The sequence below is a fragment of the Natrix helvetica genome (assembly GCF_964273705.1).
Source record: "Natrix helvetica genome assembly, chromosome: 2".
Lineage (NCBI taxonomy): Eukaryota > Metazoa > Chordata > Lepidosauria > Squamata > Natricidae > Natrix > Natrix helvetica.
In genome coordinates, this window is record NC_138552.1 from 28,081,272 (window position 1) to 28,095,068 (window position 13,797).

The 13,797-nt window shown below is 40.8% G+C and overlaps 1 protein-coding gene across 4 annotated transcripts in view; it reads left to right on the plus strand.

Annotated features, from left to right (window-relative positions):
* Positions 1-4,076: 4,076 nt before the first annotated feature.
* The window catches only part of MAP3K1 (mitogen-activated protein kinase kinase kinase 1), a 77,815-nt gene continuing 68,094 nt past the window's right edge, over positions 4,077-13,797 (plus strand). The window contains exon 1 of one of the 4 annotated variants that reach the window (XM_081944162.1): positions 4,077-4,280. Coding sequence is in view for 2 of the 4 variants with exons in the window: in XM_081944164.1 (XP_081800290.1) it covers positions 4,212-4,795 (584 nt within the window). In the remaining 2 variants the exon portion in view is untranslated. Of the gene's footprint in view, positions 4,796-5,224; positions 5,385-13,797 lie in introns of those variants that run through there. The other 3 variants (XM_081944164.1, XM_081944163.1, XM_081944161.1) reach the window with 3 other exon arrangements.

Consider the following 13,797-nt stretch of genomic DNA (forward strand, 5'->3'; position numbering starts at 1 on the left):
TGATCAAGAACTAATAATATTTCCTTATACATTTTAGTGACCTTTCGTTACATAATTGGTGTTTTCTTTCATACTTTTGGATTTCATCCATTGGGGCAAAGAATTCAGTGACATTGTCTTGGCCACTCCCACCCAGTCACATGACTGCCAAGACACTTCCACCCAGTCACATGGCTGGCAAGCCACTCCCACAAAGCAGGAAACACCCATAGAGTAGGTTCCAAAAAATGTTGAAACCCACCACTGATTTGCACGATAGACATAACCTTGTCATCTCTCCTCAGGCAACTATTCACTTCTGAACACTGTGATGCATGATTAGGGATGACCTGGTCTGTCATGTATTAGTCATTTTTTCAGTCTTGTGAAGCACCACAAAGGAACTTGATCTTTTGTGTTTTTAAAATAAAAATTGCAATAATAATGAGAAAGAGGATGAAAGAGCCATGGTGGAATGATTGATCTGGTTGGGGTTCATTGAGGAAGAGATTCATAAAATATGACACAATATACAAGAATTATTACAAAAATAAGATGGATATCCTTCTCTTTCATGACAAAATTATTGAATATTTGTAAACACATTTCCAGCATTAGCATAATGTTCAGAGTTGAGGCTACCTGTACTCCCTTATCCCAAAGGTGCTTTTTCAAGAGACAACTCGACTTTCTGGTTTTTATTTGAAGATACTTTGCTTCTCATCCAAAAAGCTTCTTCAGCTCTGACTGGATGGTAGGCAAATGGTGAAATTATTCCCCACCATCCAGTCAGAGCTGAAGAAGCTTCTTGGATGAGAAGAGAAACATCTTCAAAGAAAAATCAGAACGTCCAGTTGCCTCTTGAAAAAGCAACCAGGACCTGGATGACTGAGAATCGCCATAGAATCTCCCTTACATGAGAGCAGAATTTTACGTAAGGTTTCCTTCAATGATCTTCAATGATCAGATAGGATAGGCAGAATCAATTTTGACAAGATGGTCACAGCCTAGCACTGTGTTGTGGAGGGCTTTAAAGGTTAAGACCAACATTTTGAATTGAGCATGGAAACTTACTGTCAATCAGTATAGCAACTGTAGAGACAATGTCTACCTGCCAACAATCCAATCATTGTCTTTGATACCAGTTGTGAGTAATCTTCAAGATGGTCCCACATAGAATATATTACATCAACACTGTATGGTGACAACAGAATGACCCACCATCATCATGTTTCATGGCTTGAGATAAGGTTATATGTAATAAATCACCCAAAGCTGGATAAAGGCCCTAGTTGTTACAACCTCTACTTGTTATTAAAACAAAAACTGAAGACCCGAAGGACCTTTAAGTCAGTCACCTGCTCTTTCATGAAGGGAGTACTGTAACCCTGTTCAAATCACAAGGGGGACCAAGGTTCTGAAAAATAAAGTTGCCTATGGAAAAACATCACCAAAGCAGACTGGATATGCAGGCTTCCATGCTTACTTTTCCCCATCCAGGCCCTCATAGCCTTCAGACACCAGTTGATATCCAGTCTGCTTTGGAGTAGCAATACATATTTCATATCTTCAAAACCCAAACTAAGGATCTCCATCAATAACTTCATTTAATAATTAAATAACATTGGATATAGGATCAAGTTTTATAATACTCCTTGTTGCAGCAATCAAAAAATGACTGCTTTCTCCAGGACTACTGTCTAGAACTTAAATAGGAGCAGTGACGAGCAGTGACGAGCAGTGACGAGCAGTGACGAGCAGTGACGAGCAGTGACGAGCAGTGACGAGCAGTGACGAGCAGTGATGAGCAGTGATGTGCAGTCAGGTGAGGCAAGTGAGGCACAGCCTCACCACTCTCATCATGAAAAAAAAAAGTAAAAGTAAAAAGCTGAGCTAGTTGCTGCCTCACCGTGGATGACTCTGCTTAACCTCACTGGTGCTCTCCCTCCCCAAGTGTAGTGACTTCCTCCCCAGGCCCCCATTCATTTCTCTCTCACACACACACAGCTGGATAAAACTATATAAAAATCTAGCCCAGCTTCACTGATTACAAGTTTGAAAAGGCAACGTGGCTCCACCTGCAATCAAACTACACTTGGGGAGGGAGAGCACAAGCGAGAACTGAGGAGACCACAGGAGGAGGCAGGAAGCCAGGCAAAGAGCCATGCTGTAGTACACACACTTCCCCCCAGCCTCTTTCTTTTGGAAGGCTCGGCTCGGCTCCCCTCCGGCTTCTCTGCCTCTCCTCTCACCCCAGCCTGCCAGCAGGAGGTGGTGGGTGGGCTTTATTGTGTTCCAGGCATTTCCCACCCAGACAGCAGGCTGCATTTGCAATGGTGGAGGTGTTTGGGAAAGGCAGCAGGGGAATGGGGGGGGGGATGGCAGAGGAGCTGCTTTCAAGCCACTGGAAAAGATATCCAATCCAACATTTGTGTGTGTGGGGGGGGGGGTTGTTTGAGAGTGAGTGAGAGAGGGAAGGGGTAGGAGAGATAGTCCAATCCAACTTGTGTGTGTGTGTGTGTGTTTGAGAGAGGGGAAGGAAGGGAGAGAGGGAGGAAGGAGGGGAAGGAGAAGAAAAAGAAAAAGAAAGAAGGAGCAAAGGAGAAAAACAAATGCTGTCGCTTTAAATTGGAACTGAGCATGCCTGGCTGTGGAATTCTGGGAGTTGAAGTCCACAAGTCTAAAAATATTTGAAACTCAGCACTGTGTCAGTGCCTCACCAGTCATAAACCTCACCGCACATCACTGAATAGGAGCATAATCATCATAGAACATTGCTCCTAACTCTCTATTCTTGCAGGCAGTCTAAATGGGTACTTTACTTGGATGATACAAAACTATGTTGAGATGTCTAATATATCTGGCTCAAGAGCCAAAGTGTTTAATTTCTCTGAACCATAAGGCTCAGGGAAAACTAGATATACCTCATTGTTTTCTAAGTAGATGTGAGAAAAGGGCAGAGGAGAGTATCAAATGACATTCCAGTAACTAAGAATGGAAATGGTACGTATAACACTCTAATGTTGCAGTGAGTTGCAGTGTCAGGATGCCACTCAGCCTATTCATGGGTTTCTTCAGGAGCCACGACACTGGCTTACAAGCTCAAGATGCCAATCCAAAAAGTAATGTGAAATTTGCTAAGAAATGACTGAATTGTGGAAGCTATTCAAGACTTCTACTTTTGGTTAAAATGCCTTTCGTGTTGTAGAATAAATTGACCAGAGAAAAATGTTTGTCATAGTAAAACAAATGTGCAATAAAACTAAAACAAACAACCCCCCCTCCCTCTTATTTATAACTTGGATTTACACAGCACAGGGAGCGGGAAGCATTTGAACCCACCATGATGCAAGTTAATTTGTGTATCTGTGTGTTATGAAAAATTAGAAAAGGACAATTGTTAACTGTAGAATAAGGGAGGCATGCCAATGCCATTATAGAGGGATTTATTAACTACTCCTGTTTAGTTTCCCCAGCAGAGTGAAAGAACTGATCCCCCCATTTCAAACTTTTGGGTTTGAATTTTCCATTCCCAAGAAACAAATGTGTCTTAAAGCAGACTTTCAGCACATAAGGCTTCGCCTGAAGGTCTTTACTTCTGGTTCCCGACTTACAGGAAATGCCAGTTATTATGGGGGGAGTCCTGAAAAAAATCTCTCCCCCCCCCCCGTTGCCGTTCAGGGTGCTTCCATCCTTGCTAAATACCTCAGAGGTCCACTAATTGTCTTATTTCTGCTGACCGGACAGACACAACAACTTTTTCACAAGGCAGATCGGTGTGCAATCCTCCCGAAGCGCAAGCAAACGGAAGAATCCCTAGTGAAGAGCAGGCACTTTCCCCCAAGATACTGTTTCTCTGGTGGGAACGCAGGGCAGCTGAGAGAAGAAACTTGGTTGGGGCGGGGGAGGAGGCGAGGAGGAGCGGCCAAGGCGAGCGCAGAGCCAAAAGCCAAATGCACCTGGCCGGCCAGAGGCGGCGCTGAGAGAACCCGGCTGAGCAAAAGCAGCCAGGGCGCCCCTCAGGTTACCTATCGCCTCCGCCCTCTTCCTTTCTTTCTCTTTCCCTCCCGCAACCTGGGCCCGCCCATCGGCCCAGTTCCCCTCCGGCTACGCAACCGGCGCAAGCTACGCCGCAGGCGTAGTGGCCGTCCGGGGAATTCGCTCCCTGCCCGCTCAGAGCCGGTGCGCTTGACTGACGGAGGGCGAGTGTGGGATGTGACCCGCCAGAGAAAATGGCGGCGGCAGGAGGACCAGCGGCGGCGGCGGCGGCGGCGGCGGCTGGAGATCACATCGCCTCCTCGGTAGGATTATCTTCGGGGAACGAAGCCGCCGCCGCCGCCGCCGCAGTTGCCGTCTCCGGAGCAGCGCCCTCCGAAGGCGCTCCGAGCCCGAAGCCTTCGCGGTACGGCAGCGGCGCTGCACCGGTGCTCGTCGCGCGGCTCCCCACCGGAGACAGCGGCGGCGGCCAGAGGGAGTCGCGCTCAGACTGGAAGCGGAAGCAGCTGCGCAAAGTGCGGAGCGTGGAGCTGGACCGGCTGCCGGAGCCCGCCGAGTGCCCGGAGCTGCCTCTTTGCTTCACCAGGACCGCCGGGGGAGCCACGTCCTCCTCCTCCTCCGCCCCCCAGCCCTTGGCCCCGGCGCCGCGCTCCACCCCCGGCAGCCCCGCGTCCTCCCCTAGCCGCGGCGGCTTCCTCAGCGCCGGCTCCCACGACCCGCCGCAGCCGGACGTCGGCAGCCAAGCGGCGGGAGCTGGCGTAGCCCAGAGGATTCCGGAGTTCCTGCCGCCGCCGCCACCCCCCACTTCAGCCGGAGCTGGGTGAGTGGAGCTGCGGGGTATACGCGGGCGGGAGCTGGCGTGGCTGCGGGTGACATTTGAGAGCGGCCTTGGCCGAAGGGAAAGGGTGTCCGGGACGCGGGGTTCGGGGCTGTTCGCGGCCGCCGACTTCCCTCCATGCCTGCGCGGGCAGGTAACGCGGCACTTGGGGCGCCGTGCAGAGAGAGGGCGCGTGTTTGCAAACACTCGGGCGAGCCTCGAGAGTTGCCTGCCTGCCCGGGAGCCTGGGATTTGTCAGGGAAGCCGGCCAGGGGTCGCTTTCGGGGGCAGGTCAGCGTGCGGCGCTGCTTCCCAAGCATTGTTTTGGCAGCAAACTCCCCTGCCCAGCGCACGCCTCCTTTGCTATTTTACCACCCCTCCGAAGGGTTTCTTCCTGGCGCTAACAGCCCCATTTTGATTTTTGCCTCTGCTGTGGGTTGCAGAAGGAATGCGGGCGCGCTTCAAAGGGGCGCCCGGGGCCGAAAAGCCATTTCAATACCTGCCCAGCGGCGGTTGCTTGAGAGAGGCTTTGAAGTTTGAATTGGCCGGAGTGGTGGAAAAAGGACCGGATGTCCCAGCCTTTTCAGTTTGTGTGCGGATCAACCCGCTAATTCTTCAGGCGATTCTTTTTTCTACTAGTAGGAGGATCCAGAGTTGGGGAGTGGAGGGGGGGGGAAGGAATGGGGATGCGGGTAAACATCGCTGTAAAATGCGGCGAAGTGGAGTATTTTAGGTTGGCTTGCCGTTTAATTGGTGCTCTCAACAGTTCAGGAACCGAGAGCGCGTCTGTAGCTTGTTCCCCCCACGCTGTTTGAAAATAGGGAAATCTGTTTACGGAGTGGGAGAAAGCAGGTTTCTTTTTTTAAAAAAATCCATATGCCTCTCTACCAGGCTGCCGTGGAAACAGATATAAATTGAGATTTCAGATGACAAGTCTTGAAAACAGTGCATCGATTTGCCTTCGTTGCTTAAAGTTAACTGATGATGCAGAATTCGCCCTGTTTTCCGGACAGGAAACACAGGTTTCAGTTGGGGCTATTAAATTAAATCGCACTGGTTTAAGTAGAATAGTAGAATAGAATAGAATAGAATAGAATAGAATAGAATAGAATAGAATAGAATAGAATAGAATAGAATTCTGTATTGGCCAAGTGTGATTGGACACATAAGGAATTTGTCTTTGGTGCATATGCTTTCAGTGTACATAAACAGACAAGATACATTTGTCAAGAATCATAAGGTACAACACTTAATGATAGTCATAAGATACAAATAAGCAATCAGGAAACAATATCAATAGTAAGGATGCAAGGAACAAAGTTACAATACTGTAAATTTGACAAGAGCGGTAGAGTGTTTTTTTTATACATATGTTAAAGTGTGCTCTGATGGCTTTTTTAGTAACCCTCAATTCAGATAAATGCATTTTTCCCTCAAAGCATTTTACTAAGGGTTGGTGGAAAAATGCCCTTATAGTCAGTAAGGGGGGGCTCTGAGACCTACATTCTGCATTGCTTATGAAAGAAGCCTGATCCTAAACAGGAATTTCTCTCAGAAGCAGATCACCTTGACCTCCCTATGACTCACTTTTAATAAGCATGTTTAGTCTTACAGTCTTAATATACAAGTATTTTTTAAACTACTTGTACAACCAAATCTAGTCTAAGGCTGCCAATAATCAGTGGTTCTGTATATACTCATAACTTGTGAATTTGCTACTTTTTAAGCAGTTATGTTAACATATATGAACATGTAGCAGATAAGCTGCTAACTGAAACTGAATTCCAAGCTGGCACATGAACTATGTACCCTGATTATGGAAATGCATTTTTAGAAGAGCTAGCATTGAAGTAAATTAATAGTATAACACTGTAATATGTCTCTGTTTAGTGTGTGCTCATTATATGCCATAGTGATGTTGGCTATTTTATCTCACTAAACCTTTGCTTTGACCAGAGAAGAACAAGGCAGAAATGCACCTGTAAATCTCATTTGAAAGATTTATTGTAATGTATTGACCGCAGATAGATCATCATTTCATTAATGTTGTATTTGTTGGAATGTCTGTTGCTTGTACAGGACAAATTTCTTTGTTACAAATAAGTTACAGAAATTTTGCACATTTGGGGGATGGGTACTCACTGAAATAAATTAAAATTAATTGCTGAGAAAATATTTATACATTCTGGAGAAATCATTTTACTTACCGTAAATAGCTTATCTCTGCATGGACAGTATAGATTTAATTGAAATAAATCCAACAAAAATAAAGCTAGTGCAAATTGTAATTTCAATATGTTTAAACATTGAATAGCCATTATTACCCTTGTTAATATTTCACCTAAATTAGTGTGTGTGTGTGTGCGTGCGTGCATGTGTGCGTGCATTCAAGTCATTCTTGACTCCTGGTATTGTATGGATAAGCCCATACAGTTTTCTTGGCGAGATTTTTGGAAGTTATGTGCCATTACCTTTTTTCTAGAGCTGAGGGACAATGGCTCAAAGTCACCAGCTGGCTTTGTGTCTCGGGAAGAACTAGAATTCAGTCACCTGGTAACTAGCAGGGTGCCTTAAATTGCTATGCTATACTGGCTCTAAATGGTAAATGCTTCAACTGAATTCTTAAAATCTAAATCACTTTATTACATTTAATACAGTAAGTGCAGTAACTTAATATTAATTCTTTTCATATGGTCTTCTTGAAATAAGTGGATAGTACAGCTGATATAAGGCCCTTGCATATTTCTTTCTTATCTATGGTTGTTCACCCTAGGGTTTAAATAGCTCCTACTTCGTCACATTTCTGAATTATGAATACTATTTGCAGTATGTCCCATCATTCTAATTCAAAATGCTTATGAAATAAAATAAAAATCTCTGTAACTAATTCTGGTCTAAGCAATTAGCTGTGCATAATAATCTTTTGTAGATTGGAATAGGGATAAAAATATTCATCCATCCATTCAGGGATTGGATGATTACTAATGCAGTATAACATCTCCATTTGGAGAAGGTTGCAGCCGCATAGAGTGACTTTCCTTGCTGAATATGAGCATTATGTTAGTCATTACAGTTAATTCAAAGGTAAATAGTCTTAAATTATTCAGTTCCCCAAATATTTAACTATGATAATACCCTGCCTTCCATGAAATAAAAAAGTAAGGCAGCTTTCTTGACAATGTCTTAATTTTACCATGTTATTGTAGCCCTCCATTTATTTTGTCTAGCAAAAATAAAATTGAAGATCCAGATTAGTTTTTTTGTGTACTTTAATGTTACTTATTAATGTGTACTTTCCTTCAGTAAATGCTGATAGAATTACATAGTATTAATTGTTCTTAAAGAGTGTGGAAAAGCAGCTTTTAAAGCTGTGATCTTGAATGTTTCAAAATACTCATGTCCAATGGTAAGAATGGAGTTTTAATGATGAAATAATTTTCTGAAATTTAGGCTGCAATCCAAACACTGGGACCAAGCTGCATTAAGCTCAGTGAAGCTTAGCCTGAGTATAACTTATATAATTAAGGAGCCTTTTTGGTGTAACTATGATTTTTCCTATCTTTCTATGAGGAAACAGTCTTAATGCTACTATAGTAAGCTTTTTATAAAAGAAGATTATAACTTGAATTCCTGCTAAGCCCTTATGCAATTTGTCTTTCAAAAAGTAAACTTTATATTTTCATTACCAACAGATTTCTGTTGTTCCTATGTATTAATTTATTTGTTTACATTGGAGTGGTGGAGGAAGAATAGAAATTGTGCCATAATGATAATTGAAAATACATAGCTAGACAATCTTGTGTTATTGGACCTAACTAAAAATTAGGTTTTGTGTATGTAAAGAGGGTTTGAGAAAGATACAATGGAGTAACAGGACTTCGTTCCAATATAGTAATATGCTATATATACTGTGTAGTAGTAGTACACATACTGTGTATGTGTGTATGTCTCTGTGTGTGGATCTCATTAGTACAATCATTATTATAGTTTAACTTCTAGACTACTGGACTCAGTCCCAACTGAATAGCAAAAGCCACACTAATTAAACTTTGAAGCATCAGTGGAGATTGAAGAACATAGAATAAAAGGCAAATAGGAAAGGAGAGTACTCTATGATCTTATTAGGTCTCAGACATTTCAGGATTGATTTTAAGAACTTGTTTAAAAATATCTGATATTTATTTTAAATAACTTCATGCTGCTTGACTTTATAACATCAAAGCATGAAACTTTTAAATTGGAATATAAAAATTGCATTATAAATAACAAATCAAATAAATGGTCAGTGACCATATATTTACAAACATGGATTTTTCAAATGCCAATGTGAATGAAAAAGTTAGCAGTGTGCACCTCAGCCACCCCAGTGTCATTTAATATTTTATTTCTGATAAGGGCAGAGAGGCTGAACACTACAAAACTGGCAGCGCGAACAGTACAAAACGGACAGCGCTTACCATGAAAACAGCAGCGAACAGCCCCCCACTGCTCTGTAAGTCACAGAGTGACATAAGTGAAGAGGCAGTCATCCCCAAGATAAGTCTTCAGGGGGAAAAAACCCCCCAACTTTGGCATCCAATCAACTGTGGATGGAAAAGCTGCTGTTTAAACCTAGGTAGATCCTGGTTGATTGAGGTTTAGGTTTGCTTATAAACTTTTGTACTGTACGATTCCTAATGTGACAGAGGGAGAGATTGATTATCTGGATTTATGGAATGAATTCTTCATTTCAATAACCTTAGGCATCAAAGATGGCTGGGTTAGATAAGTATCTAATTAATATTTGCCTGCGGATTGATATTATGGGTATAGCCACAGATACACTGAAATCAACTCTCTTAGTTTGTTAGATACTGAAAAGGCCTTTGATAGGCGCAGATTGAACATTAAAATGCATTTTAAAAAGATATGATTTCTATTATATTTTTGTTCATGGCATTGCAATTTAGTTTTTTCATCCTATAGCTTGAATGATCACTGATCAACTTGTCTGTCAGGTCTTTAATGATAAATAATGTACCTTGCCTTTTTTGATTTTCACTTTGGTTTTTGAACCGTTGGTAGATTCCATTACACAATCTCAAGATATTAAAGGCAGGGCACTTAATATTGAATATATATATATATATTATTCTTATATTGTATATTAATAATATGGCTATTCTTGAAAATTATATAAATTATTACAATGTTTGTTGACATTACAAAGCAATATGTTTATACTATGGCAATACTATTAACTGGAATAAATCTAATTTGCTACCTTTGGTATCTATTACGTCTGTGGATTATTATTTGTGGCTAATGGGGTTTGGGTTTCCAGCCCAACAGCCCCTGCCACATCTGGACGTCTATTGCAGTCGCGAGGAGCGCACAAAGTACAGCGGAGGCAGGAAGGTTATTGGTGCTTCCCAGAACCCTCCTGCCTCCACCGGTTGCCCAGCTGGCACCGCCCCACGTGCGCTCCTCCTCCTCCTTCCTCTTCCTCTTCATTCCCCAAAGGCTCTTCTCCTTACCGGAGCTTAGCGGGAGCCGTGTAAAAGGGATGGGAGGAAATATATATTATTATTATATATTATATATTATTTCATGATGAGAGGTGAGGCTCTGCCTCCCCCTGACCGCATATATATATATATATATATATATATATATATATATATATATATATATATATGCTGGTTTTGTTGTATTCGGGTCTTTTCCCGTGTAAGATTCAGGAAATCTTACATGAGAAAAGACCCGAAGACAACAAAACCAGCACATATATATATATTGGTTTGATAAGAGGAAATTTGATATAAATTGATAATGGTGACTACGAAAGGAGGTTTAGAAACTCTGTTATTAAATCTAACCAATTTTTATATAGAATATGTTATAAAGATGTAATGCTACTGGATGATATTGGGAAGAGCTAATGGAATGCCATTATGTGGTTTTGCTTTAAAAAAGTGGTGAACATACTTAATACACTTTCCTTCTCATATTTTCCCTACAACAACAATCCTCTGAGGTCGGTGAGACAGAGTGGCCTAAAGTCACCTAGCCAACTTTTTTTATGCCTAAAATGGGAGTAGAACTTATGTCTCCTAGTTTCTAGCCTAATGCCTTAAGCATTGGCCAAACTGGACCTCCCTGAAATATGTACCAACAATGTGGCAGGATGCTTTAGCGTATCTGCATATGTAGCTTCTGTGAGAAATTCTGCACTTGGACAGAAACTCACCATTCTATTTTAAAAGGCATTAAAATGCAATGAAAGCATTGGTTATATATTTGATTTGTGAAAAGAAGTTGTTATAACCTTTAAAACCCATCATGGCATGAGCAAGATATTTGAGGTCATAACTACCCATCCCATCAAGTCTGCCATAATGTGAATAAAGTGATTTTATAAGAAAAAATAAGGTGTAAATGGGCTTTCAAGTAAGAACATAAATTCGGTAAATTCTATTGGTTCAGCCCAACAATCTGTATGGCATCATTTGGTATTGCATAACAGGCAGCTAGATGCATTCAGGAAGCTCAGAAGGGCAATATTTCTTTTTTATTGTTGTTTTCTAGTATCTGTTGTTACAAGTAATGCTGCTTGTGATTCAAGAGGTATTAAGCAATCATTAAAAATGAACAATGTTGTTTATTTAGTCTTCTGTTAATGCATAGATTCTGTTTTAATATGGTCTATATTAGTGGCACGTACCACATTTGATAGCATGATTTTAGATTAGGGTAGTGTGTGAATCCAAAACTGAATTAAATATATATCTTCCTAATATTTGAGAAAAGGTGTGTGTGTGTGTGTGTGTGTGTGTGTGTGTGTGAGAGAGAGAGAGAGAGAGAGAGAGAGAGAGAGAGAGAGATTCTATTAATGTGTGCATTTTATTGGGCCCCAAAAGCTAGCATATTATTAGAAACATAAAGATCTAAGAAATGCCAAATGCCATCTTGTATGTCATTGAACAGTATCGTTTCATCAGGTCTTTTGCCTGTGTATTAATAAGAATATTGATGACTCTATTCACATGTAAACAATGTTTTATCATAAAGAAATATGATTTTATCCAGTAATTACAGTTTTGAGCATTTTTTTAATACACCGGTCTATGTATATTTAATTAGAAATCCAGTTTGTGCCAAGGGGCATGCCTGTAGGTTTCCAGTATTAATGAAATGTCATGTATTCTTGCCAAATGTTCTGTTAATATTAAAATATTTTACATTCAATGTATTACTGCAATCTATTAAGACTTAATCCATTGAATAAAGAAATATTATTTTGGCTGTGTTTATTAATGAGGCCTCAAGTTGCCTTCTTTAAAATAATGTTTGTTATCAGCAGATAGAGTCCTTTATAAGTTTCTAAATTGTAATATCAAAATCAATTTAAAATCAAAATCAATTCCAAGATTCTCCTTTGTTCCTTTTTAAAAATTTAAATGATGTTTGTATTTCTTTCTCTTATGGTAAATTTCTCACATAGACTAACTCTTAAGAATACAATGATTTTATTATCAATCCATTCCAAGCTGTTCATCAAGAATAACTTATGTATCACTGAATCAGACATAGTTTTAATGTTTGTCTTGCTTTATGTGCTTCAGGATTTAAACACATGAGCTTCTGTCACCTTAGGAGTTAAAGGAATATATTTAAAAGAGTTATTACTGGTTAGGGAGTGGCTAGGATGTCTAGGAGGCGCTATGAGAGAGTGATAAATTGGATACTAACAGCTTTTGCTATCAATATGTACAATTTTGTTTCAAATCACAACACGAGTTATATTTGGGATGAATGAATTAAGGTAAGCTGACATCTGACCAGTTTATTGCTTTAAAAAGAATTAATTTGTTATTTTTGTATTACTTCTTTTCCCCATAAGAAAACTTTCCCCATATAGTTAACAATGAAGAGAAGTAGGCATATTCTTACTTCATGTCAGTAATGAGCTTTTAGGTTGAGTGGTTGTTGTCTGGTTTTCTGGTGTCCTGACATTTTGTCAGCAGCTGTGGCTGCCATCTTTAGAGACATGGTCAGCTGTTTTGTATACTTTTGGCATCGCATGACAACTGTAGATGGAGTGACTGGACTTTTGTATTTGTACCTGCTTGATTGACATTAGCCATAAAAGCTCAGCAGTACACTATACACATTAGTTTTTCCTGAGTGATAAGAATGTATATATGGGCCCTCACAAGATCTATGTGGAATAAAACCATGTTCATCCATGCATAATTTGGTGATAGACAAATGCACAACTGTGGTATGCATAATTGAGACTTTAGTTGGACAACAATTGTGATCTTATTGGAGATCATTCCACCCCCAGTCCTGCTGTAATTCTGAAGCCAGGGAGAAGTAATTGCTGCATTCATTCATGAGACCTTGGCAATGATCAGTAACATTTACCTGAAAGTAATTGGATGAGTCTTCTGTGTAAACGTGAGCGTAAAAGCCACCCTGCTGACTAATATCAGCCTTTCAGGTGCTGCTGGTCTTTATTTTGGGACTGATACTCAAATCCTAGAAGTTTTGGGTTCAGAGGACCATGAGTCTCCATCTTCTGGGAGAGGAATCGGAGTAGATTTGGGATTTCATGACTTCTATGTTGGGCAATGAGCTTGTCTCAGGTAATCTCAATTTAGATTCACAAAGATGGGTATTCCCTATACCAACATATTTAATTGGAGATGATAAGATACGATCTGAATATGGAAGAAATTCACACCTATTCTTTGCTATGATCAGATCATTTTATGGTTGTACTGTAGATTATTGTACAATATAAAATACCCATTACAATGATAAAAATTGCTTTTGTGAGGACATTTCCAAGTGGCAATCCTGAATGGTTGGTTGTTTATCAGGAAGGTTATAAAAGTTGAAACAAGCAAAAGAATACCCAGAACAATAAAAATGCAAGACCAAAAGTGAATCGCTCATTTTCAAAAACAAGAAAGCTATATTCTTACAGAATCTCATTAGTCAGACTTATTGAAGGAAAG